Below are 26,583 nucleotides of genomic sequence, written 5' to 3'. Positions count from 1 at the left end.
AATTATAAGGTAATATAATTAATTTTCTTTATTTATAAAATTATTTGTATTAAATTCTGAAATCTTAATTATTTAAACTAAATCATATAAAATTTTTATTATTTTTCATTTGCTAAACTTTATAATTTAAATATAGAAAATAATTCGATAATTATAAAATCAGATAAAAGCTTAAATTACTTTAAACTCAATTAATCAAAATTTGTTTTAATTATCTTTAATAAAATAATTTCAGAGATTAAAATACTTAATGATAAATAAATCTAAATTAGTTCTTAATAAAATTTTCTAAAATTTCTAGGTCTTACATTTAGCATTAGCCTCATGTGAACTAGGCTCACAATGAGCCTTTATTTTTTGTTGTGCTGGCACTTTGTTAGGATGACACGTATTTAAAGTTAAAAAATTCTTGGAGAGTGTGATTTCGTTTTTCAGAACGTAATGGGTGAATAGGTTTTGTTGTATTTGTAATGTGACCCAATGGTGGAGGTAATGTATAAAAAACTGTTTTTGTGTTGGGAGTTATTGAGATTTTCAAATAGAATTATGTTTTTTACATATGTGTGATGTATTTGGGTCTGGGCCTGTTTTTACGAAGGCCTTTGGATTAATCAAAGGATAAAAATGAAAACCTTTGAAATATATATTTTTTTTTGTTGCAATGTGTGATGTGTTTAGGGTTGGGCTTATTATGTAAAATTTTTTCTTAGCCTATATTTCTTAAGCAGCTATATGAAAAAATGAAGTCCTCTGGAAGTTGGCAATTTGGGCTAGCGTTTTCTAAAAATTAACTACTATTAAGTATTAATGGGAGAAATTGATGGTTACAAAATCCCCAAGTTGGAATTGAAATTTGAAACACTACTTGAAAGACACAGTTGGGGAGAAGGAGAGTAACATTGAAGAATAAGAACAAATGGATTTAGGGTTGAAGCGGTTCTTTTTCTTTGTTGTGACAAAGGGACACTGTCCTGGTGTTTCTACTAGTTGGGAAGAGGCTAACGAATAGGTAACTAACTTCACTTTTCCAGAGTACCAATGTTTTAATAGCTATGAACATGTCTGTATGTGCTTCAAGGCAAGAATGTGTTTGATGTCATGGGAGAAAGCTTCGTGTGGTGAATTCGTTGGCGCAATTGGATAAGGAGCCTCCGGATATAACAACAATCTGTCGAACGAAAGCTCACAGCGTGGTGCAGTTGTGTCGTGTAAGTATTTAAAACTTCAGTTGGTGAATTTTTCAGAACATCTGTTGTCGCATTTGTTATAGCATTTTGTTGATCTGTTTTGTTCTAGATGATGGCCGAAATTTAGTGTTTGGTATAATGTAATCCCAAGAATACCCGTTATTCCAGAAGAGGAGCTGAATTTGGAGTTTGCTGTTGTGGCCAACATGGAGAATTGGTTGGTGAAGGTGTGCCATGATGCTCAAATTCCTGGTCCATGCTTTTTCAAGCAAGAACGGTTTACAAGAGAGAAAGGCCCATTTTACGGGTTCACTGTGGTGGTTCCGGGCGATCCATTTGAAGTTGAGCTTTCAGCCAGGGGTCGATTCTCCTTGGTTGAGAAAACTACAAGAGAGGATGCAGCATTTGAGATGTTAGGTCGTGTGTTGGATTTAACCGGAAAGGAGATTCGGGACTATAGCTATTCGAAGCTGAAGCTTGTAAAGGACAGTAACAATGCTCTCCGTGCGAAATTAAGTCAATTAGAAGAGGCATACAAGAAGCTGAGGGGTCGTTACGATGCACTAAAACACAGAAACGTTGAAGGCAATGCAATATGAAGAGGTGCTTGTAATTTTTTTTGGTTGTGCAACAAAATTGTAGATTCCATTGTTGTTTGTGTGTTGAATGTGTGCTGTGTTTTGGATGTTCTCCTTTATTGTTATTTTACCTCTTTTTAGGTTGTATGCGTTGCTATGTATTGTTTAATTTAATTAGGGGTATGTTGTTCTTGCTAATTAAGGTGCTAATGCTCCACTAGTTTGTTGGCTGAGTAAGTTAGGTGTGGTGCTGAGGAATCTTCTCATGTGGAACCTTGTTGATTTGGTGTGTTGTTGTAATGTGTGGTTATGGATATGTTGCATTTCTGTTATCTGAACTCAATTTTGTAAAAGGTTCTCTAAATGTATTACTTGGAAGAATAGGTTTTAATGGTTATTTGATAATTGTATTAAGTAGTTGATTTTCAGGGTAGTTGAGTTAATTTCTTCTGAAAATCGGTATCATATGGGAAGATTAATAAACTAAACCGAACTTATGTAATAGGGAGCTTAAATCAGTAAGAATTTGTTGTAGCATCCTTTTTTGCCCAATGCGAAAAAAGCTAAAATCTTAAGAAATAATTGTTGTCGTTTGTGAACAGTGCTTTATCGTACGTCAGATGGCACAAAGAGTACAATGCAAGTTTTTTAATTTATTATGATTCTATTGCACATAATGGGATATTTATGGTTTTTGTCTTTAGCTTGTGGTGATAGATTTTTTTAGATCTGCAAGGAAGATGTGCAGAAAGGAATGCCTTTGTAAATTAAAAATTTGTTTAATATATATTCAACTGCTTGTGGCTTTTTATATAAACATTGCATTCAAAACTATTTGAAATGTAGTGGCACGTAAGATACAGATTCCTTACACATGGTGATTAGTTAGATTGCTGCTTCTTATTATAATTAGTTTACTGTAATAGAAGAATATAACAAGGTATAAATTAGTTTCGTAATAAAGCATACCATAGGACAATAACACTAATGATGATTATAACAAACGAACGAAGGGAAAACCGACGCAGCAAGGGGGCCCTTCATTGAGAGCTCCCTGTTCATGAAGATTGAGTAAGTGCTCATTATAGAAGTCATCATCGGTTGTATAAGAGTCTTGTGTAATAAGGTGGGGTTGTGGCGATGGCGTGACCTGGTGTTGATACAACGTTGTCGCATAATCGGTTCGATGAAGAGGGCCCTGATGTGCTTCTTGTTGAATGGAAGTTCTCTGGTGTTGTGATTGTTGATTTTCCAGGAAGTCCTCCCATGCAATCCTAGCTTGGTTATAGTCCTCGTAAGACTTGTGCAGATTACCACTGAAACCGTTCACCTAAGCAAAACACTCTGGTCAATTGTTGTAGATCCCAGGTTTTTTTCCATGGAAAACAACATATAATTTCTTTTTGGGCATGACCATTGTTTTGAATGAAAAATAAGAAGGGATGTTATAGAATAATGGTGTTATAGCGTTTGAGTCATGCCTTTTTAAAGGAAGTAGCTCGGCATCTGTTTGTTGGCATAATGAATTCATGAATTGAATTTCAGATATGTGTTCCAACGGTTCCCTTATGTCCTAATAAATGAGAATTAAGTAAATTAAAATTTTGGCCATTTCAGTCGTTGTGGAATTTTTTTTGTTTTCTTAATGTATACCAGTCCATGTATTCGGCCAACAATAACATTATTCCATAATATTCCTGTCTTCATATATTGTTATTACTAGTTGTCTCATTTATAGTGTAATTATCCTTATTTATTTTTGAATTCTTGGAATAAAATATATTTTTCAATTGAGATTGTAGAAAAAGTTATGTTATATGTATATAAGAATTTCGATAATGTTTGAAATAATATTAATAAGACTCATAAATATAAATACTTCTTCTGTTAGATCTTTAGTTGTATTCATAATTTATACTTTTACTATTAATATAAATATTGTTATACCATGAATTCATGTTAAGTTAAATGCATGCGATTATAAATTTACTATGAATTACTATGAAATATATTATTACACAATGGGACACTTGGCCGTTGGTGTGAAGCCTAGTTTGACATGCAAAATAAAATAATGGTAGTGTCCACTGGTCTAATATAGTGCAACATTATACTATGGGTATTATCCAATAGTCTCATATGTTGGGAGAGTGGTATCACTATATATTCCACACTTAGTTTGAAGGTTTATGTGCCCAATACTAATTATTTTTTTCTCTATCATCTATATTCAAGTGGTCTACTAGGTACGAAGACATGTTTCCATCCAAACCATGCACAGTCGCTTCCCAGCAGCGAAATCTCAGGTGGATGAATGCTATTTTGAAATGCATTTTATGTGCATGGTCGTTTTTTCCATCCATGGTAATAATCTTATATACTATATTAACACTTTTGTAGGGAAGAAGTTGCCGCTGTTGCCTTTGTTTTGCATGGACATGCTGAAAATGTGCAAGCTATTGCTGATGATGTTTTTGAATCGACAAACCACAGAGATGCCACCATCTTACGCGGCTCCTCCATTCCAAGCAAAGCTCCAACCCTTCCCCTAGAAATCCTGACTGTTGCAGTTGACTCGGAGGAGAACAACCCGCCGCAGCCGCTGACAGCCCTGGTGCTAAAAGGAAGGATGCTCTTCCACTCACCAGATGGGCGATGCACTGGATCAGCGCCGACAAAGCGTTTAAGAGCTGCTACTGCTTGCAGCACAATGCGGGTAAAATTTCTTATTCTAGAACATTTATATGCAGCAGTGATTTACATTGAAGTAGTTAAATCAAACAAAACATAATGTGCATGTCTTGTTGTTTCTAATCAGAAGGTTGCTAAGACTAGGTCAAAGTTTAAAGCCACTCATGAATGGATTTCAATCGTGAGGATACCTTGTTATTCAACTATTTATTCTCGGATGGACATTCAAATGAGTATGTGATGATGATTATTTGCTTCATTTGTTATGTGTGACTCCCTTTAACGTTTGCTTCAATTTAGGGAAACCCTTGTCAGAATGCCCAATATCGACTCACAAGGCGACATATTCAAACGTTGATACCTGGACGACCTATAGATGGGAGGGTTGTTGAAATCGTAGCAATGCGAAACACATGTTCAATTCAGCATGTTAGACATCCGTTCTTTTGGTGCCTCCCACCTGCTTTTGCCGTATGTGGAGCATAATTGACCTGTATCATTAATGAATGATTTGTGATATGAGTCTCTGATAATGACCTTGGATTCCATTTTAGGAAGACGTCGCCAAGGGATAAAAGTTTTTACATTCCTCGTTCGAACTCATGATAGCTTGTACGCTCATGACTAGCATAAGGTAGTGTGGGCTGAAATATGCTCCAAGAGCCACTTTGTTTGTTGTAATCGGCTGAAATATGTTTCTAGAGCCACTTTGTCTGTTGTAACTTGTAAGCATTTAATGCATTTTGTCTCGCTAGTTAGAGTTTCAAAACATGTTCCCTTGTATTTGTTATTTTCAATGTGAGTAACTTTATCCTTAGAAATGAGTTAGTTGGTGAAGTTGACTCTGGAGGGAATATCATTTCTTTAAAATATATCTACATAGAGTTTGGTGATGACATCAATAAGACAAAATATAGATGTGAAAGACACTTGGGCCATTGTCCACCCACCTTTTCATTCTTATAAAATTTATACTCAAGTGTGACTTTAATAAATATATTTTCATAGGAGTTATATATATGTTTTAAAAAATACAAAGTCTGATTGTATTGTAGAATATAATTTTATGAGAGGGATAGATATTTTTTAAATAATTAAAAAGTTGTACTTGGACAAAAGTTTTTTCTATAAATTTGTAAAAATTATAATTTTATGAGACTCTTGATGGACATGTTTCTAATCTAAAGTATTTTTAATAACAGGAAGAAAATGAATGTTTAATCTGTCAATTAAATGTTAAATGAATTGAATTATTTTTTCCATGTGAATTATTTTTTTATGTTCATTCAGTCAAAAAAATCGCATCTAAAAGGCGAGTCTGTGCAATCAGGGATAACACTATTATTAATTAATTAGTAGCGACAAAATGAATCCTAAGTCATATTATTCATTGGCAGTAGATAAAGTGCTGAAACAAAGGCAGGGTGTCAAAATGTGATAGCCAGATTTTTGAAGATTGTGCTCTTCTATTGATGTTACATATCACCTGTATACAAAGGTTGACTATGGCTAATAACATACTATGAGCAAAACCTTGTCTTCATCTTTATCCACTTCTCGCAGCTTCCGTTGATGTTAATGGCAATGCTTTGGTATTGTCTCATGGCCAGGCAGGTGTGACATGCTTCAGTCCACTTCCCGTCATAGTCGATGTCAAGGAAGAGTAACCACTTGCCGTCACAGTCGATGTCGTCCTTCTTGGGTGGAGGAGGTGTTGATGTCGCAAGTGGAGTCCCTTTCAATCCTCGACCCTCTGTCATTGGCCAGCTGCCCACAAACGCTGGAAATGCAATAGGCTGTGCACAATCGAACTTGCCCCGAATGGCATCTATGTTACGACCATTTATGCAGCCATCATCGCCCCCTTCTCTAATTATTCATAGTGTGCCAACCACTAGAGGCCTTGTGATGAACGGAGGTCTATTTGGGAGCGCCTCTACTACATCAGTAAAGCTATTCAGGAGCCTCATGAACATGGGTCGTGGCCGATGTATCGGGCAGACCTTTCCTGAAAACTTGGTGAGGCTGAGCGAGAACAAGCTTAATCAAGTGCAATCACTGGTGGTGGCATACGTCTTCAAATACGATGGTGACCAAGAGTAAGTTATTTTGACGAATTGACGAGTAAGATTCAGTGAAACTTCAGTTAAATCCATGACCCATTTTCTTCGCAGGGAGGAGCTTGTTAGGTTTTGGGATTGCATTCTCAGGAGGAACCATTTTGGGACTTTGCATTTGGGTCAAATTTCAGATGATGATTTTTTCCATGCATTTGCAATGAGAATGACCCTTTCTAATGATGGCCTTGATGGTAGACATTTCTGGAGCTTGCCACCATCTTTCGCGGTAAAGAAACCTTCCCTATATTTGGCTGGTGTTGAAACATATCTTTTCTACTAATGACCTGTAACATTTATAGAGGGATGTGCGTGAAGGTAAATTGGTAACGGAACTGATTAACAACTACAAAGAAATTTTGATGAAGCCATCCATGACCCTGCATTATGTGAGTATGCTTCTTCCTCCCTCCCTTGTTAGGTATTGACAACTTTACTAATTCATTTCAAACTGCCTATTTTGATTTAGGGCTACTTCCCGATTAAAGAACATTCAGGCCACTGGTATCTTGCGATGATCAGATTTAGAGAGGGAGTGATATATCTTTTGGACTCATGCACCGGTGAGGAAGAGATATATCTTTTCGTCCGCAATTTGGCAAAATGGCTTTCCCCTAAATTGTCTCGTTGGCTCGGCACAATCTGATTGGTATTGTTTATTATCCTCGAATCCCATTTTTGTGTAGGGAGATACGGTGTCTCGCATGATTGGAAACCCATCATACCCAATTGAGTTTTCTAGGATAACCGGCGACCTTATGAACTTCAGAATCTCACCAGTGGAGAGAGTTCCTTCTTGCCAACAACGGTAATAGAGCAGTAACTAAACTTGCTGAATAATATCTAGCTTTTGTCTAAAACATCAGGTCAGGAGTAATGTTTTTGGAAAAAAATTATAGTCTTTCTGTTTTATTTTTCGAACATGCCTTGTGGACTTTTTGGCAAGGCAACTTGAGTAATTAACAAGTTCACCGTGACAGTGACACATCAACTGTTTTAGTTCTAAACTGGATGGCTATAGGTAATACGTTTCAACACAATCTTCATCACAAAGTAGGTCAATAACCATTACGAACATTAATCTTTGTTTACGAAGGGGAACCCCATCTTATGCTTCAGTATTCTCCAAAAATATTTTGAGTTTATGTTGCAGATGGATGAATACATGGTCAGAGTGCACACGACACTTGCATTACTGATGGCTCCATTCAATGAGGCGAGGCATTGGATGCCGAAATTGAAGTAGATCTGGCAGATTGCGGAGCAACAAATGGCATTTTTCAAACTTGTTGTATTAGGAGTATGCATTTCCTATGTTTCAATCGGGCCACCTTTTGGACTAGTAACATGTGGCCAAGGACTACTTATTATTACTATGTTTTGTTTTGATAACATTACTTATTTAGCTTTTCTTTACGACCTTATTGTGGCTTGATACCAGTAATTATGTGTTCAAACTTATTATTACTAATTAGAATTAGGGTTAAGTACTGAAATCGTCCCTAAGGTTTCGGGTGAAAATCAAAATCGTCCCCGATCTTTTTTGTTATTAAAATCATCCCCAACGTTACAAAACGTTATAAAATCGTCCTTTTTTTATCTCGATTTTATTTTTTTACCAAATTACCCTTAACTATTAATAAAAATAAAAAATATATTAAAAATAAAAACAAAAACAAATTCTTCTTCAACTTCAACACCGCCACCCTCCTCCGCCCTCCCCTCGCACTCTCTCTTCTCTACTCCTCTGCCACCGGCTACTCCACTCTTGACCATCCGAAAACAGATAGAGCTCCCTCAAGACCTTTCGACCATGCTACAAGATCGAGCCAACCGAAGGGTGAGACTGCCTCCAAGCACACTAGGCTCTCTCAACAATAGCTTCGCACTCATAAGGCTTCCTGCATCCAGGGCAGCGAGCATCTTCTTCAAGAATCCTCTTATGGCAAAAGAGGCAAAGCCGAAAGCCACACAAGCAAGGCAAGAAACTCGTGTCTGTCAAATCGAGATCCTCACAGCATATAGGACATGATGATGGCATAGCAGAGCGACTCCAAAGGACACCACCACCGCAACGTCGGTCGGAGATTGGCAAGCTGTGCTGCTTGGACAAATTGGACAAACTCTGGGGTCGAAATGCATCATCAGCCCTCCAAGCTCGGCAATTACCAGTCCAAGGAACCAAATTAGCACTCTCAGGTTTCAAATTCTGAGACCCTGAATTCGGCCCCCTGTTTGGATCTTCACAGTTCGATGAAGCCATTTGCACAACAGATTCATCACCGTGTGAAGGAGGTGAATCAGAACAAGGGTTCTGGCGCTTGTCATTGGCGGCTAGAGCATCTACCACAGCCTCCGAATCATCCAAGCAACCATCATCGCCTTCTTCTTCCCCTCCTCCTTCCTCTTCTTCATCGTCATTTTCTTCTGTTATGTTTTCAGAGCAACACCCAGCGCTGCTGTAACCACTGCTGCTCCCGCTACTTCCAGTGTTAATGAGAATGTTAATGAGGAAGGGAGGGTTAATGTGAAGTGATGATGTTTTGTTTTTATTTTTAATATATTTTTTATTTTTTTTTTAATAGTTAAGGGTAATTTGGTAAAAAAATAAATTTGAGATAAAAAAGGATGATTTTATAACGTTTTGTAACGTTTGGGATGATTTTAATAACAGAAAAAGATCGGGGACGATTTTGATTTTCTCCCCAGACCTTAGGGACGATTTCAGTACTTAACCCTTAGAATTACTAGGCCTCCAAATTAGAGTACAAAAGAGTACCTGAAGGCTAAATTATTATAAGCTAGACAAGTAAAAGAGAAGTAAAATGCAATAGTATGACAAGAAAGATAACAATTTTTGTGGTCATGACATGGAGAGAAACCTATAAAAATAATTTTTTACTAAAACTTTCTTTAATGCAACTATTTACAAGGCTTATTGGTTGTTGTTATTAATAATAAAAAATGTACAAGTGTATTAGCCCATACATTATTGAGGGGTATGTGCAGTGGTAAGCCTTTTACTCACGTCACAATAATAATAATTAGAATTAGTAATCCTCCAAATTGGTTAGAAAATAGGAAATTCGGGTCACATTAATAATAATTAGAATTAGTTTTCCTGCCGCAAACATCTCAACATAGCAAGAATACTACAAAGCATTTCACATCATTTACACTCAGATAAAAAACAAACCAAGTGTGCCACAACAAAGCCAATCATGCACCAAATTTAAGTTAAGTAGATCCTCATGTCAAGGTCACAATAATAACAACATAGACCCAAACTACATCAGCAAGGTACCTTCACACATGGTTAACCTATATAATAAAGGAATTCCCTAACAATAAATCAAAATAATTAAACCACAATTATATTTGTTCTACTCATGCCAACTATAATAAGGATCCGTCAATGACACTTGGAACTCCTCTTCATCCGGAGAAAAGTGTTCCTCTTGCCCCACGGGTTGAGAATGGTAATGAGCATACTCCTGCATCAGATAATATGTATTTAACTTAATATCATCATAGAGACAAACTAAAACAAATGAATTTAAAAAAATACTAAAGAACAAACATCATCAACTTCCTCCCCAAAGTTAGGAGTGTAGTAGTTATCTTCATCGACGTCTTCCTCGTGGCTAGGCTGCTGCCGCTGGCCCTGCCGACGATTTGACTGGTAAGAAGTTTGATTATGCCCAACCCGACGACAAACGCTGCACCGTCTCACGCCCCTAACCAAGGTACGATTAACTGAGTCCTTCTTTAGCCTCTTCTTGCGACGCACAACAAGTGGGTCTTGAACTCACCGCTCGAGTGTGCACGATTGGCTAACAACCGCGGGTGACGAAGGCCCGGCTTTGGTATTGTGCTTTAATCGATTGATCTCACTGCGTACCTTCTCAGTCACTGTTACAAATTGATCTTCTCTCACTGAAGTAAGCACACACATCTCCCTACATAGGTCGTTCAACATCCAATTGCGACAACTTACCATAGAGTCCCAACAAAACAGTCCCTTCTCAACATATTGCCTCACCTTCGACCGAGCGTTCTTAGACCACCTTTCCTAAACAAGACTCGTTGGGATTTCCATGAAATCAAGATGTACAAGAAGGGCCACAATGTGATCGCATGGTATTCCAAGGGATTCCATCCTTAAACAAGAACACTTAAATATCGAATCCTCGGGATAGTGCGAAACACGCCAATAGTTGTGTAAATTGTCCGACCGTGAAATGGTGTATATGTCCGATGTCGGAGTCAATGTACAAGACCGGACCTTTAATGTACATGCACAGGATAGCATGGGCTGAAACAAGAGAAATATCTCCCTCGTTAGTAACTTTGCAGCAGACCTTTCCAAATCATGTAACGAACTTTGCAACCCCAAGTGTCCAACCACACTATGCATATCAGATTGTGTTTCCCGAGATCTCATCTCCGATACACAGCGAAAAAATTATTCAACAGAGTCCCTCAAATTATGGCGGGAGTGGACAAACTTACCAAGCATCGAATGCAAACCCTCGCATCTTGATGTCGTCCGAAATCCACCGAAACAGTGGCTACGAATGTGAGCCGTTGTCCACATTTTCCTCCGGTCATAAAGGTCACAGACCCAGTGATTATCTGAAGCTGAAGCTCAGTGACCAATTTCTCCCACCCGGCTTCAAACTTTGAAACCTCATAATAAAAAAGCATTCATTTCTTAAACTCAGAAGTGAATGCTGAATTTGCCAAATTCGATGTTACATTCTGAAGGAGATGCCATGCACAGAGACGATGATAAGCCATAGGAAACACTTTTTCAATCGCCTTTCTCATTGCTCCGTTCCCATCTGTGATAACACACTCAGGAGCTTTCCCCTTCATAGCTTCCAAAAATCTTTTAAGTAGCCACGAATATGTCTCCTCACTCTCATTTGCAACATGGGTAGCAGCGAAAACAATGGTTTGGTTATGGTGATTTACGCTAGAAAACACAACCAGTGGGCACATGTACTTATTCTTTCGATAAGTTGCATCAAATGCTACAACATCTCCGAACACATGGTAATCTAATTGACTACAGTTATCAGACCAAAAAAGGTGCACCAAATGACCCTCTTTGTCTGCTAAGTAACGCACAAACTTTCCAGGATTCTCCTCTGCATATGATTCCAACCATCAAAGACAAGACACTGCATCGCCCCCTATTAGCTTTTTCTGTTCATCAATCTGGTTATACATGTCTCTCTTAAAAAATGGTACATTTTGGAAACCCCCTGCAGTATGCACAAATGATTAATATATCTGTGGTGTTTTAATCCTAACTCTCAGCATCATGTTCATTTGTTCAATTGCGGTAGCATTCATCTTCCTATGACCAGGGAGTATAAATGTAAGTGTTTCGTCGAGCATCTCGTGGTTGTGAACATTATCAAAGTATGAAATAATTCATCTACCACTCTCCAAATGTAGATGAACACACATTTGTGCCAAACAGCCACATCTAGTCTCAGGCTTAGGCTCCCGCTTACGTTCGTATGCCTCCTTATCAGCAGCAAATTCTCTGAACCCCTGCCTAAAGCAAACAAACTACTGTTGTATCGCCTATTTCTTGGCATTTCGCCTTAGCCTGGTCTTCCTTGCGGCAAACCCATTCATTTTTGCATATAAATTGTAGAAAGAAAAAGCTACATGTCGATTGGGAAAATGTAACAATCTCATCTCATCAAAAGTTATTTCTTTAAAGTTAATTCGGCTAAAGTCAGCAATCCCATCAATGCCTTTGTCTTCCCAGTTTTCGTAAAAATCATCACCAACATTATAGCCACAATACCCGTCCATATTTGCACCCTCACCTGCTTCCGATGAAGGTTCATCGCCTACACAAACATCTGGGTCATCAGAAACCAGTTCTTCTTCGTTCCCGACAAACAAATCTTCATGGCCATAGCCACTGCACCATGAACTAACGAGGCTACATCTTCCTCTTCCATTCTAGCATACAACATATGAAAAAAATTTTGCATTTAAAAAAATTGAAGACATGCTGTAAATATAAAATCACTCCAAAATAATAGAAAAAGAATAATCTTTCCACATGTATGTCCACATTTAACACAAGAAAGCCTCCATATGCATAGTTGCTACATTTGGATCATCAATTCCTATGGGATTCTTCAAATTGATTATCCTATCAACCTCAGCACCTTTAAGTTCCTCACCACCAGCAGGAAGGACATGACAAAAGATATAAGAGTATGTCTTACCTAAATGTTGATTCATTCATGAAATCAGAATTAGACTGCATGTACTATATTCAAGGAGAAATTTTATGCTTGTGCAACTTAACAACACATAATGCATCTTATATGAAGCTAAGCAAGGACTAAAGAATTCTTTTATGAACCTAAAATACACCCACCATAAACAAGTAACTACCTTACAATGAAGTTCTGAAAATAAATACTTCAATAAAAAAATTGACATGAATTTTTGGTTAACAAGGGTTCACTAGCATGTATTGAAAAACCTGTTCAACCAGAATTTGGTGTCAAGAGGAATATTGAGACATGGTAGACAGAAAGAAAAATGCAGCAGCCTTACATTAATACAAAGTGTAAGTAAAATTTTATGTTATAAGATTTTAATAAAGCATGGCATCAATATATAGCAATCTAAAGTAAAATTTAATTTATCCGGTCCATATATATATATATATATATCTTTCGCATGATCCGATACAATTTTTTCAGGAAATAAAGCGTTCAACCAAAATAAATCCCAGGAGAACATCGACCCTAACTCAAGCTCAAAAATATTTTAGTTTATCAACAAAGTACACATTTGCTTTACATTATAATATTCTACCCATTTACCTTATTATCTTCCATGCGTCCTCCAGAACAACCAGCAACAAAAATTAATAAACAAGAACAATTAATCACCTTAATCCAGAAAACAATAAATCTATAAAAAAATTCAAAACTAGCATACTCAAAAATTAAAAACATCAGCAGCAGAGTCACGAATCCATAGCTAGCAATAATTTCGACAATGCAAAATCAATTACTTAATTTCAACTCACAATTTCACTACACAAAGCATAAAAGGAATAACCGAAGAAGTCAAAGCAATGTCACTAACCTTCGACAAAAAATCGGACGGCGACCGTCGAGATTACGGCAACCGATGAGACAATGACGACCTGCTCCAAACCTCGAACATATAAGCCAGAGAGGATGGGGATGATCTGCCGACCTAGAACCCAGGGCCTGGGTCCGGGACGGGGGAAGGACGGATTGCGGCAGAACAGTTGAAGAAGCTAGGTTTTGGTTTGGAGATTGTTCAAACTTTGCTTTGTGTAACAACCGCCCTTTATCCCTTCTAGAAACAAAATTCAATTCGAAATTTGAAAATCAGTTAGGAGATGGGTTTAGAATTTTGAATTGTGGATAGGAATCTAATAACCGCCCTTTTTTTGAATTTAAAATTATCCCAACCACCCTGCCACTGAAAGTATATAAATAGGGGTACACCAGTAGGTAGAAGATCACCCCTCTCAAACACTAATCCTCCCCCTTCTTTCTCTACGAAAATATTCTGTGTGCAAACACAAGAAGCAAGCTCATAGGCAATAAAGAGGCATTAGAAAAAAGAGTAGGGAATTATGCTTTTTTTTTATTTGGCATGTATTATGCTCTATTTTTATTTTCTTCCATCCATGCATGTTATCATGTTTCAGTGTCTTATGACATTAATTACCTTTTACTCATCCTTTATCCACATTGATCATGCTTGTCCATTATGTCATTCATATCCTCTTGAGTCATTAGTACATGCCTTCTTATAATGTTTTATTCAATTATTTAATATATCTTATTTTATTACGTGCATTTATATGATCTTTTATACCATTATATTATATTCCTTTAGGGTCGAGAGTACATACCTTCTTATAATGTTTTATTCAATTATTTAATATGCCCTAATTTTTATTATGTGCATTTATATGATCTTTTATACCATTATATTCTCTTAGGGTCGAAAGTACATACTTTCTTATAATATTTTATTCAATTATTTAATATGCCCTATTTTTAATATGTGCATTTATATGATCTTTTATACCATTATATTATTTATGTTCCCTTAGGTTCGAGAGTACATACCTTCTTATAATGTTTTATTCAATTATTTAATATATCCTATTTTTATTATGTGCATTTATATGATCTTGTATACCATTATATTATTTATATTCCCTTAGGGTCGAGAGTACATACCTTCTTATAATGTTTTATTCAATTATTTAATATGCTCTATTTTCTGTACTTTAATATGACCTTTCAATTTATGCCATTATGTTACTGAGATCTTTTTAATTAGAGAGTTCATGCATATACTGTGCCTTATAACTAAGGTCTCATTATTTCACATGCCCCTTTTATCATCAAGCTTGTCCATTTTCTTCCATGATTTTTTCTTATATGATTTTCTTCTTGTGTATGCCTAAAAAACCCTAATTGTAAATTAAACTGAGGAAATGATCCTTCGGTAAGGGAAGGTGACCCCAAAGACAAGATATCGAGATGATCCCTCGATAAGGGAGGGTGATCGATCGAGATGATCCTTCAGTAAGGGAAGGTGATCGCCAAAACGTTCGGGATAAGAACCTTCGGTAAAGGAAGGGGACTCCCATTTTTATACCGGTTTGAGCTCAATACCTTCCATAAAAGCTACAAGTTAAGATAGGAGAAGTATAAAGGAAAGTTTGATTATAATTATATTTTAAGGTTATTTTCTTAAGTTATGATTATGTTGATGTTTCATGAGTTATTATCCTTTCCATTTGACTTGTCTATGTCAATATTACATGCTTTTCTTTTATGCCTATCATGTTTTACGTTTTACAAGAAAGATTCATAATACATGCCATGCCATATGATTTTTTAAATCCCGCATATGGACTGGGGATAGATATGGAGATGTTACATAGCACTCTTGCTGAGACTTTTTAAGTTCTCATCCCTTCTTTTTTCCATACTATCTCCAGAGGAACATGGCACAGCGGATGGAGACGACGCAGCGCCCCCCGAGGATAACTTCTGAGTATGACCCCTCGAAGCACGCGTGGGTAGTTACGACCACTACTACCGTACTCCAAACTATCTACTTAGGTCAAGATTTCGTAGAAAAAGACACACAACTGTCTGTCGTAACCTTCCTAGATATGAACACTTCAGCATTCAAGAAACGGTCACCCGAGGTAGTATATCTCGAATCAGATTCCGAGGCAGAGGAAGAGGAGTCCGACAGCCCTAGCCAGGAAGAGGACTGCTAGTACCTCAATTCATGAAAGACTGAAGGGTCCCAACCAAGGATAGGATATGACACAAGGACGAGAGTTTCTTCGATGAAATTAGTTAGGATGCATTGGTTTCTTTTTCTTTCGTCATAATTACTTTTAAGCACTTTCTTCTTTTAGAACCATACTCATGGGAATTTTGTTTTTATTCATTTTGCTCGAACTTCTTTGAGTGTATTCAATTCCGTCTTTTCAGTGCTATTCGATTTGCTACCCAAGTTTTAATGTGTATTTCCCTCCTTCCTTGCATAACAATTGAGTTTATTGATTTTCTATCAAGGGTAACACCCTATCTAAAAGCCTTCAAGGATACGATTTTTACCTAGGGTGTTACACTTTGGATTGTGAGTGACGTTCACAAATGAGGGATTCAGGGGGGTGTTGGGGGAAGGGGTGACGTGGTAGGGTTCTTTTTTAATTTGAACATTTCAAGATACCTCTGTAACAAATAATATTTTTTAGGTGCTCAAACTTGCATTTTTAAAAGACCTGCCACATCACCTTTAACTGGTGTCAGAAATCATGGGTTAACAATGAGCCTGGTCCAGGTGAGGCTAATGCTAAAACTCACCTCGATTAACTACTATAACTTTTGTTTGTAGCTTATGTCTGTTACCATTTTGCATTCGCAATTTATATATAAATAATATTGCATCAATGAATTAACCATATTCATCGTTAGATGTCTCCTTCTCCTCTATTTGCTTTGTCAAGGAGTTGATTTTATGACAAATTCGATGTCAATTTTTTCATTTTCTCTTTTTTTTTCTTTACTCATATGTACTAATGTCTTGCCTCATAAAATACCCGAAGGTATTCCTCCTTTTGATTTTACATACATAAATACATGTATATATTTAGGTAGAATATACACGCATACTCACAATTATACCTACACACATATACATTACATAAGTTTACTTTTATTGGCAACCCATATTTACTTAATGAGCAATGCTCATGATCAATAAGTAGGATTTTTTTTAAATAAATAATTTAAATATTTTATTTACAGATATAGACAATTTGTAGTATATTTATTAATTTTTATTTTTTTATATATTTCGTTTACAATATAAACGAATTAATATTGCTTCTATCTCGTTTACACTACAAACGAGATATATATGTGATCCGTCACCTTATAACTCGGTCTTTATTGTGCATTATGAGTTATAACTCTGCGTTAACTATCATTCATTCTTTGCTTGTAACTGACACCTTTATTACCGACTTAATGACCATCATTTCCATCTTAATGACCAAACGGTCATAACATGAATATCATTCATCAATTTTATGCCTATAAAAAGTACCAATTTCTATATCTCAAGACAGACAACATATGCTAAGTTCTACTTCATGTCTTACATTCTATATTCATATAATTATTATAATACCTAACACATGATAAGTTTTATTTCATGTCGTCTAACATTCTATATTCATAGAATTATTCTTATACCTCTTAAACACTTACTGACTTGAGCGTCGGAGTATCTTTTGCAGGTACCCACCCCCTTATTCTCTCCTTGCCGACGTATGACTCATCTTGACGGAGAGCTTACAAGTATTCACTGATGGACAAAATATACACCGGTCAACCTCTACAAGAACAATTGGCGCCCACCGTGGGGCCGGCAAACTAATTTCCTGCTCCACCGAATTGATTCAAAGAATTTGAATTATATTCAAATACTTGAATTAATTTTCAAATAACATTCACATATTTTAGCAATTTATGTATTCTAATTTTTTTTATTTCTCAACCTCTATTCAAAACTCAGTTTCATAAGGCCAAATAATATCCATTGAGAATTTTACAAACAATTCATTTAGAATAATGAAATGACTATTGACACTAATCTTTAATTTGTTATACTTTCTATCAATAATTCGAAACCTAAAAATATGCACTTCAAACTCCTAAAAATTTAAATAAATCAATGTATGTCACTTACAAAATTTCTTTAATTTCATGCTCTTTAATTACTTGCCACGTTCTATCTTTTTTTTTCTTGACCAAAAGTGTGAAGAGTACAAAACCTGCTATATAGTCGCTTATAATTTTGCTTTCAGCTCTTGGGATCATCTACTACACAGTAGCCTCATCTCTTACATTTTTCTTATCTATTGTCATGAGAGTGTTGATAAAACCTCTCTCTATATATCATTGTCATTTTAAATCCAAACATATCATGATTCATTCTTTGCATTAGCTATTCTTATCCATGTGTCAAGACTTCTTTATACTCAAAATATTCCTGAATAATTATTATTATTCAAGTTTCATTAAATTTGTTCTCTATATTCCAAAATCAAGGTTTGCAAATCTATTTAAAAAAATTTCAAAAATCATTCTTAAAGTTTGATAAACTAAAACATCAAAACGAAAGCATGTTTAATTTCAATTTATATATGAATTCATTCATCACACATGAACAAATTCCAAACATATTAATTTTTATATGGCATTATAATTTCCATACGATCATGCTAATTTTTTTTCATGAATTATTTTTATTTATTTATTTTTATTATCATCTATACAATTAGATGTGTCCAAGTCTCGAATGTAATTGAATTCTTTCAAAACTCATAATGAAATTTTCCAATAACACTATATTAATTCAATTTCTATTATTCATTTTATTATCAATACTTCATTCTTTCTTCCTACTACATTTATAAATTTAAATGTATTTTTGTATGAACTTAAATTCAAAATTGAATTGTTTAAAAATAATTCTAATAACTCTGTCATTTGATTGATTATATATTCTTTATTCTCTAGCAATATATAACTGTTGCACTATTTATTTTATTTATGTTACTATTGATTTGATACAAAAAGTTAAGCAAAAATATGTGCAAACATTCAAAATTTACTATTATTGTACGAAAAATATCCCTCGTCATATTGTAACTGCTAAACACATTATACTAAATGTATCATTCAATGACTGTTATCTTGTTGCTTTATTATCAAATTGAAGCATGTCCTACAAAACAAAATTCAGATATTCACATTTGACATGTATGACATTCATATATGTTGTCTTCTTCTCTATAATTATCAACTTTCAAGGTATATTTTTCTACTTTGAACTCTTTTACTTTTACAATATATATTATTCAATATATGTTGCGACTTTGTACATATTCATTTTTTCAGTTCATCTTATTCATATCAGACTTTCACTATAAATTGTAAATATTCAATAACTAATTACTTTGAGCGAGAAATTCATCAATAAGCTGTTGTGGGCCGGAAAAATTTCCAAGATAATTAATCATTATATCCTAGGATCATACAATCAATTCCGTCAATGGATATCTATTTCTGAACTTTTCAGTTCACATACAATCAAATGCTAAAATTGTTCTTAAGCGGAAAAGTATCACCCACACAACTATCTTGATTGAATGACTCTTATCACTCAATTATTTTTTGAATAAGTGCCGACATAATAACCCGACTAAGCTTGGGGGCTCACCATATCATTATTCACTTATCTTTTAACCGAATTATAACTCATTTTATTTTCTAAGCTTAGGGGCTGTGATCCATCACCTTATAACTCGGTTTTTATTGTGCCTTATTATGAGTTATAACTCTGCGTTAACTATCATTCATTCTTTAGTTGTAACTGACACATTCATTACTGACTTAATGACCATCATTTCCATCTTAATGACCAAATGGTCATAACATGAATATGATTCATCAATTTTATGTCTATAAAAGGCACCAATTTCTATATCTCAAGATAGACAACATATGCTAAGTTCTACTTCATGTCTTACATTCTATATTCATAGAATTATTATAATACATAATACATGATAAATTATATTTCATGTCTTACAAGTATAACTCATCCTGACGGAAAGCTTACAAGTATTCACCGGCACCACGAGCTATACACCGGTCAACTTCAGCAAGAACAATATGTATATACATATATATCTCGTTTGCAAACGAGATAAAGTCAAATAAAATCTTGTCTTATCTCATTTATAATGTAAACGAGATATAAGCAATATTAATTCGTTTACACTGTAAACGAAATATGTAAAAAAAAATACAAATTGATAAATATGATAAAAATTACATATATCCGTAAATAAAATATTTAAATTATTTATTTAAAAAAATTTCAATAAATATTATTATTTTTTATTAGTACTTGGTTAGCAATAACCTGCACTTGTGTTTATAAGAATTTTGCACATACAACAAGCATATATTTTACACTTATATTTACCAGAGTTTGCACACATAAATCAATACAGTTTATATCCATATTTTTCAGAATTTTCACACATAAATTATTAAAATTTATTTGTTAAAAATAATTTAGTATTTGTGTTAGTTAAATGATAGTAAAAAAATATTATTAGCCCCCCAAGAACATAGCTAATAAATATTATTATTTTAACCAGTAATAATTTGCACATATTTACAAGAGTTTTGCACACAAAAAATATATAATTTATAAATATATTTATGAAAATTTATACACATGAATCAATACTGTTTGTATTCATATATATTTTTCAAAGTTTATACACATAATAATTAAAATTTATTTATTAAAAATAATTTAATATTTATACTAATTAAATAATATTAAAAAATGTTAAAAATTGCTAGCTCCGTTGATGTTATTGATTTCGAATTTCAGCGACTGCAAAGACGATTTCTCTTTGGTGATCTTACTATTGTTAGATATTGCGATCTCCCTTGGCTATGGAATTGATTCTGTGTATCTCAATGGTAACTAAATTTAGAGGGATTAATGTTTTGGTTTATATTTTACTAGATATTTAGCTTTGTGCCCGTTTAGGTGTCCTGTGTAAGAGTTGGGCCATGATATTACATTATTTGATCGATAACTATACAAGTATGTATAAGCGATCATGCAAAGTGTATACCAAAGATCAGCTACTACACTAGGTCTTTGTAGAATACATATTGAGATACAAAATACATATTGAAAATGAGTTAAACAATACATATATTTGCCAATGAGCTATAGCTCAAATGGCATAGTCTCTCCATATTCATCTAAGATGTTGCGGGTTCGAGTCTCTCTATCTTCGGTAAAAAAAAATAATACATGTATTTATATACAAATATATAATAATTAATAGATAATTTAATAACTGATTTTTATGTACACATAATAATTTTATTATAAAAATTATTATTATGTTATATATATTTTGTCTCTATTATCAAAATTTTCTAGATCCATATCACTAGTTGTAATTATGATAATTGTTTTCTTTATCCATTAAATGGGAGAATCACAATACATAATCCAGAGAGACTGATAAATCAAAGCATTCAAAAATTGGTTATCATCCCTTCTGTGTTTGTTGAAACTAAGTGAATCATTATACTACTCGTTATATGCCAAGTGTTTCTAGAGACTATCAACAACATAAGTTTTATGTTTTTTTTTTTTTAAATATCCATCTTCCAGGTTTGAGGCCAATAAGATTTCCTTTGCCGTTTTTGGATTCTAAGTCCATACCACCAAAAATTGAAAGAAAACCCTTTGTATATCAACGTGAGCACATTACTCATCCCTGGAAGATATTGGTGAGCCAGAGACTTAATTAATTACCTTACAAACTTAAAATTTATCTTCTCTATCATATATCTTACCCTTTTAACATTAATTTGTTAATACTTCTAAAATGGGCAAGCAAGAAGTAAAAAAGTTTTATGGAAATATCACTATAAAAAAATGAGATTTAATGACAGTTTTTTAAAGGCTTTATGGCGGTTTCAACCATTAAATAGATCCCAATATTTAGTAGGCTGGTGTATTTTAAGGCGCTAACAAATGAATTCAGGGCGATTTTTAGTAATTACTGGAACAACTACTGCACAACGTTTAAATATATTTGTGGTGGTTTACAATTATCACTATTTGCCATTCAAGTTTTAAAAATAAATTTGTAGTAATTAATTTTTAATCGTCGCTATTTCATTTGCTAAAAGAATTACGGCAATTTAAAAACTGCTGCATTTTATTACTTAAGATTTTAAAAAAATTGTAAGAATTAAAACATTTTCAAAATAACTCATTGTTCAGCACAGAAAATACAGTTAACAAATAAGTTCTGTTTTATTTCTAGCTTTGTATATTTACCGTAGGTCCTTAAGGGGTTGTTCTCCGAAATGTTGGAACATAGCAAAATGCTACTTTAAATTCATATAATGCAAGCAGAAGTTAGTTTTAGGATGCCTAATAAACCAATTACATAGTAAAAAGCCAATTTTACATAAAAGTTAAACAGACCCAAAATAAAATTCACTTCAATTTTTATTATTAGCGTTCTTATTAAGTACATTATCAAGTAAAACTGTAAACGAGAATCAAATTTTAATTATCAAAATACACAACTTTACAAAGGTAGCAGTACGAGGGCATATACTCAGAATTTTCATAATCACAATTGACAAGCAAGAAATTTTTAATTTCCTTCAAGTTCTTGCATATTTGAGTTCATGTAAATCTTTATTATGATACTACTTTTTTTTTTTTTAAATTTAAGCTGATAANNATTATATTTCTAACACGCTTTTTTAAGTAAGAGTTTTTTTTTTTTTTAGTTTTGTTTGATAATTTTTGTCATAGGTTTTTTTTCTTCTTTTAATAACCTTATACTATTTTTTTTAGTTCACCAAGAATTGAATTCTGAAATATATTATATTATCACTTCTCCCAAAAATTTAAACAGATAAGAGGAATAAGTGCCATGTAAAACGGTAAAAGTACTATTAGTAGTGTAAATCTTAAAGAGTATCTTATGAAAATAATATGAGCAACATTTAACACATACTTATTGTTAGAATATAATTAGGATTAATTAGGATCAATTAGAATTATTTAGTATATCTGAATACTTATTATAGAATATTACGTCTTTATTATTACGATTCTCTTAGCCCCTATAAATACCCTTCTATATTGTATCATTCTAGACAACTTGAATAGATAACTTGATTGCACTCAATAATATACAAATCCTTCATTCAATCTAGTCTCTTGTTTCTAACATGGTATCAGAGCCATGGTATCCTCCTTGAAGAGGATAGGTTGTTTTCCTTGAGGTGAAATCACCGTAGTTTTTGCATTTTTTTTTTCTATGTCATTCATCTTTTTATTTTGTCACTCCTTTGAAACTTTTTCACCTCACCGACTAGCCTATTTTCTCTGTCTTCTATTTTTTCCGAGTTGAATGATCAAACACCATTGTCATCCGCTGCTTACCTATTCTCATGAAGAAATCATATAGTTTTCGCTCTCTTTCGGCAGTTCCGTCTGCATTTTTCCATGGCAGTTCCGTCTGCGTTTTCCCGTGGCAGTTTCGTCTGCGTTCTCCCGTGGCAGTTCCGTTTGCGTTTTCCCGTGGCAGTTCCGTCTGCGTGTTTCCTTGTGACAGTTCCGTATGCGTTTCTTTGTGGCAGTTCCGTCTGCGCTTCCTTCAGACAAGCGGCAGTTCCGTCTGTGCTTCCTTCATATAGCGGTAGTTCCGTCTGCGCTTCCTTCAGACTAACGGCAGTTCCATCTGCGCTTCTTTCTGGCAATTCCGTCTGCACCCGTTTTATCAATTTATGCAGTTTTTTTTTCTATTTATTTCATTGTTTTAAATATGTTTCAAACTCAAGTTGTCACTTGAGTTTGAGGGGGGATGTTAGAATATAATTAGGATTAATTAGGATCAATTAGAATTATTTAGTATATCTGAATACTTATTATAGAATATTACGTCTTTATTATTACGATTCTCTTAGCCCCTATAAATACCCTTCTATATTGTATCATTCTAGACAACTTGAATAGATAACTTGATTGCACTCAATAATATACAAATCCTTCATTCAATCTAGTCTCTTGTTTCTAACACTTATCATGACACCATTATGCGTAAGGTACTGTTCTAGTTTTAAAACCATATTGCGATGCTCCACCCTCAAAGTTTAAAACCATTATGCAAAAGATACTGTTCTGGCATTAAAGCATACAACGCCTAATCAAAGCTTTAAAACCATGACCTAACATATAAAAAATGTGTAATGAAAAGCATCAAAATTCAATAATACAAACTATAACTTGGTTCAAATACAACATTCATTAATATTGTTAGTAATATCTTTTCAAAATCAAAGCAACAATTGCGTAAATTATATATAATTCATGCTATGGCGAGTGAAAATTTTGAAATAGAAGTTTTAAGCACAATATTCGGAGGCTTATATCATGACTCAAAGGAAATACCACATTCTACTCCTTTTGCAGCGCATGCAGCTATTTGCATCCTAGTGTTCCAATCCAATAATGGTTCTTTAATTTATGAAGGGGAAGATCTGCCCAAAAGTCAATCACAAGAACTAAACATTAATTAATTGTTATTGGAAATTTGAATTGATGACAAAACAAACACCCCAAAAGAACATTCTTGTCAAAAGGGGAACTTCATTTTTTTTCATGGTTTGCCACTTCAAATTGTAATTTACAACACTCGCATAAACTTCATTTTTCCTAGATAGGGACCTTTTAGAAGTGCTGAATCATTTATCGTTTTTTTTTTAAATTAAATGTATTAAGTTTGGTTTTACAATACATTATTTGATGATTTACAGGGATGTCTTGGATTTGATCGAGGAGTTGGGTTGCTAGAGTTAGTAATGTTTTATGTTGAGTTTGAGGAGTTTTTATTTTATAAGGATTGCTTGAAGGCTTATCACCAATTCAGTTGGAGGAAAATTTTTTCCCAGTAATTAATTTCATTGTAGTACCAATTTTTTGTGGTACATCCATTTTATTGCATTTTAATTGTGCAACTAATTGTAAGAGGAGGGGAAAAAAAATTAGCAACATGAGACAATATGGTCAGCCAACAAGTCCCAAAGGAGAAAATGGCAAGAAGATAAGGGGCGCAAACTCCATGCTTGACCCATCTTTCATTGGCCCAATACAAGAAAATTACACCACTCAGCTATGTTAGGCTGAACTTTGAGCTTTGAGTTTTGAGTTTGAAATGGTATAAAAAAATGGATGTTATGATTGTTTTCTCTCTATTCTTTTTGCTTTTGGAGATATAAGAATTTCACAATCATCATCACCCAGGTTTTGTTTTGTTTTTGTTCTGTTTTTCATCTTTTTGTTGTTTCTATGTCCAACTTTTTTTTTTTCATGAAAGCTTATTCTGAAGTATCTAGTAATTTCCCATGCACAAAGAACATTACCTCAAGTCATTGAGGAAATTGAAGAAGCTGAAGAAAAAAGAGTTGGAGAGCCTAAAAAACTTCAGAATTACAAAGCATCTCAAATTTGAAAACTATTTCAAAAAATCTTATTTTGGAGAGATCTCATCAAAAATCAAAATTAGATTTTACTTAAAAAAATAGTGCTCCAATCTTAGAAATAAAATCAGATCAAAATTAACCAACTTGGGTTGGTCAAATGATCAGCTCGTTCGTCTGCTTAAGCAAGTATTAGGGGTTCGAATTTCGTCTTGTGCATGTAATAATTCATTGGCTAGCAGCAGACCCTTAAATAGAGCTTTCATCAGCGACGGTTTAGTTCTTGACCTGTCGGGTTGGAGGATATCGTAGGAACACAAAAAAAAGTTAGATCAAATTTCTAAAGTCCTCGAATTCAAATTAGATCAAAGAAATGCAAAAGAGTTTGAATAGCTTGAGAAGAAACAAGTTTGGCACCTAGTCCCAACATTGAAAGGAAAGATAATTATTGAAACTAAGTGAGTGCTCAAAAATAAATTTGATGAAGTTGGTGAGATAGTGAAAAACAAGACAAACTTGATGGTACAAGGGTATGATTGTAACATTCCAAAATTTTAGGAAACACAATTCTAATTAAAAATTAGAATATTTTAATTAAGAGTAAAGTATCGATTTTGTTTCTAATATTTGGGTTAAGTTTTAAAGTTATACTTAACATTTAAATTGTCTTATTTAAGTTCCAAATATTTTAAAATCGTCTTAATGTTGTCCTGTCTCAATGATCTATTAGCAGAATATTCGGTAAGACAAAATCGAGATAATTTTGAAACATTATTATGAACTTAAATAGGAGAAAAAAATATTGGGGGATAAAAATAATATATTACTCTTAGAAGAATTAAGAAATCAAGTAAAATGAAAGTAAATTTTAACGGAATGAATTGCGTTACGAATTCAAGATTTTTACTCATCATAAAATATTTGTAGAACGACTAGTAGATAAATTTTTAAAAAGAGAAAAAATGAGTATGATACACATATAATAAAGTATAAATTACATCTTTTATCTCTAATGTATCGAATTTCTTTAATGTTTAATTTAAATAAATTTTATTTTTAACTGCTTTCAATAATATTCATTTTTTACGGTATATTATTATTCAATTATTTTTTAATCACATATAAGTAAATTACTCTTAAACACATTACTTTGACTCTAAGTAATTTTTTTTATTTTACTCTTAAAGATTTTGCTCATCATAAAATATTTGTAGAATGACTAGTACATAAATTTACAGAAAAAAAAGAAACATAATACATATACAATAAAATATAAATTATACCTTTTGTCTCTAATATACTAAAATTATTTAATATTAATTTA

General features: G+C 33.7%; 2 protein-coding genes and 1 pseudogene across 2 annotated transcripts; 2 read left to right on the top strand and 1 right to left on the bottom strand.

Annotated features, from left to right (window-relative positions):
* LOC110266377 lies at positions 1,341-5,026 on the top strand. The gene is made up of 6 exons (XM_021110911.1): positions 1,341-1,790; positions 4,001-4,071; positions 4,166-4,481; positions 4,584-4,689; positions 4,757-4,927; positions 5,011-5,026. The coding sequence occupies exons 1-5, from the start codon at positions 1,776-1,778 to the stop codon at positions 4,846-4,848; spliced, it is 600 nt and encodes a 199-aa protein (XP_020966570.1). The 5' UTR covers positions 1,341-1,775; the 3' UTR covers positions 4,849-4,927; positions 5,011-5,026.
* Positions 6,107-7,219, top strand: LOC110266763. The gene is made up of 4 exons (XM_021111769.1): positions 6,107-6,555; positions 6,631-6,802; positions 6,876-6,962; positions 7,043-7,219. Exons 1-4 carry the CDS (start codon positions 6,107-6,109, stop codon positions 7,217-7,219), a joined length of 885 nt encoding a protein of 294 aa, XP_020967428.1.
* On the bottom strand, positions 8,347-9,563 carry LOC107615115 (annotated as a pseudogene).

This window comes from Arachis ipaensis, chromosome B09, assembly GCF_000816755.2.
Source record: "Arachis ipaensis cultivar K30076 chromosome B09, Araip1.1, whole genome shotgun sequence".
Taxonomy (NCBI): Eukaryota; Viridiplantae; Streptophyta; class Magnoliopsida; order Fabales; family Fabaceae; genus Arachis; species Arachis ipaensis.
The sequence above is the reverse complement of the archived record's forward strand: the minus strand, read 5'-3'. Positions and strand labels throughout refer to the sequence as shown.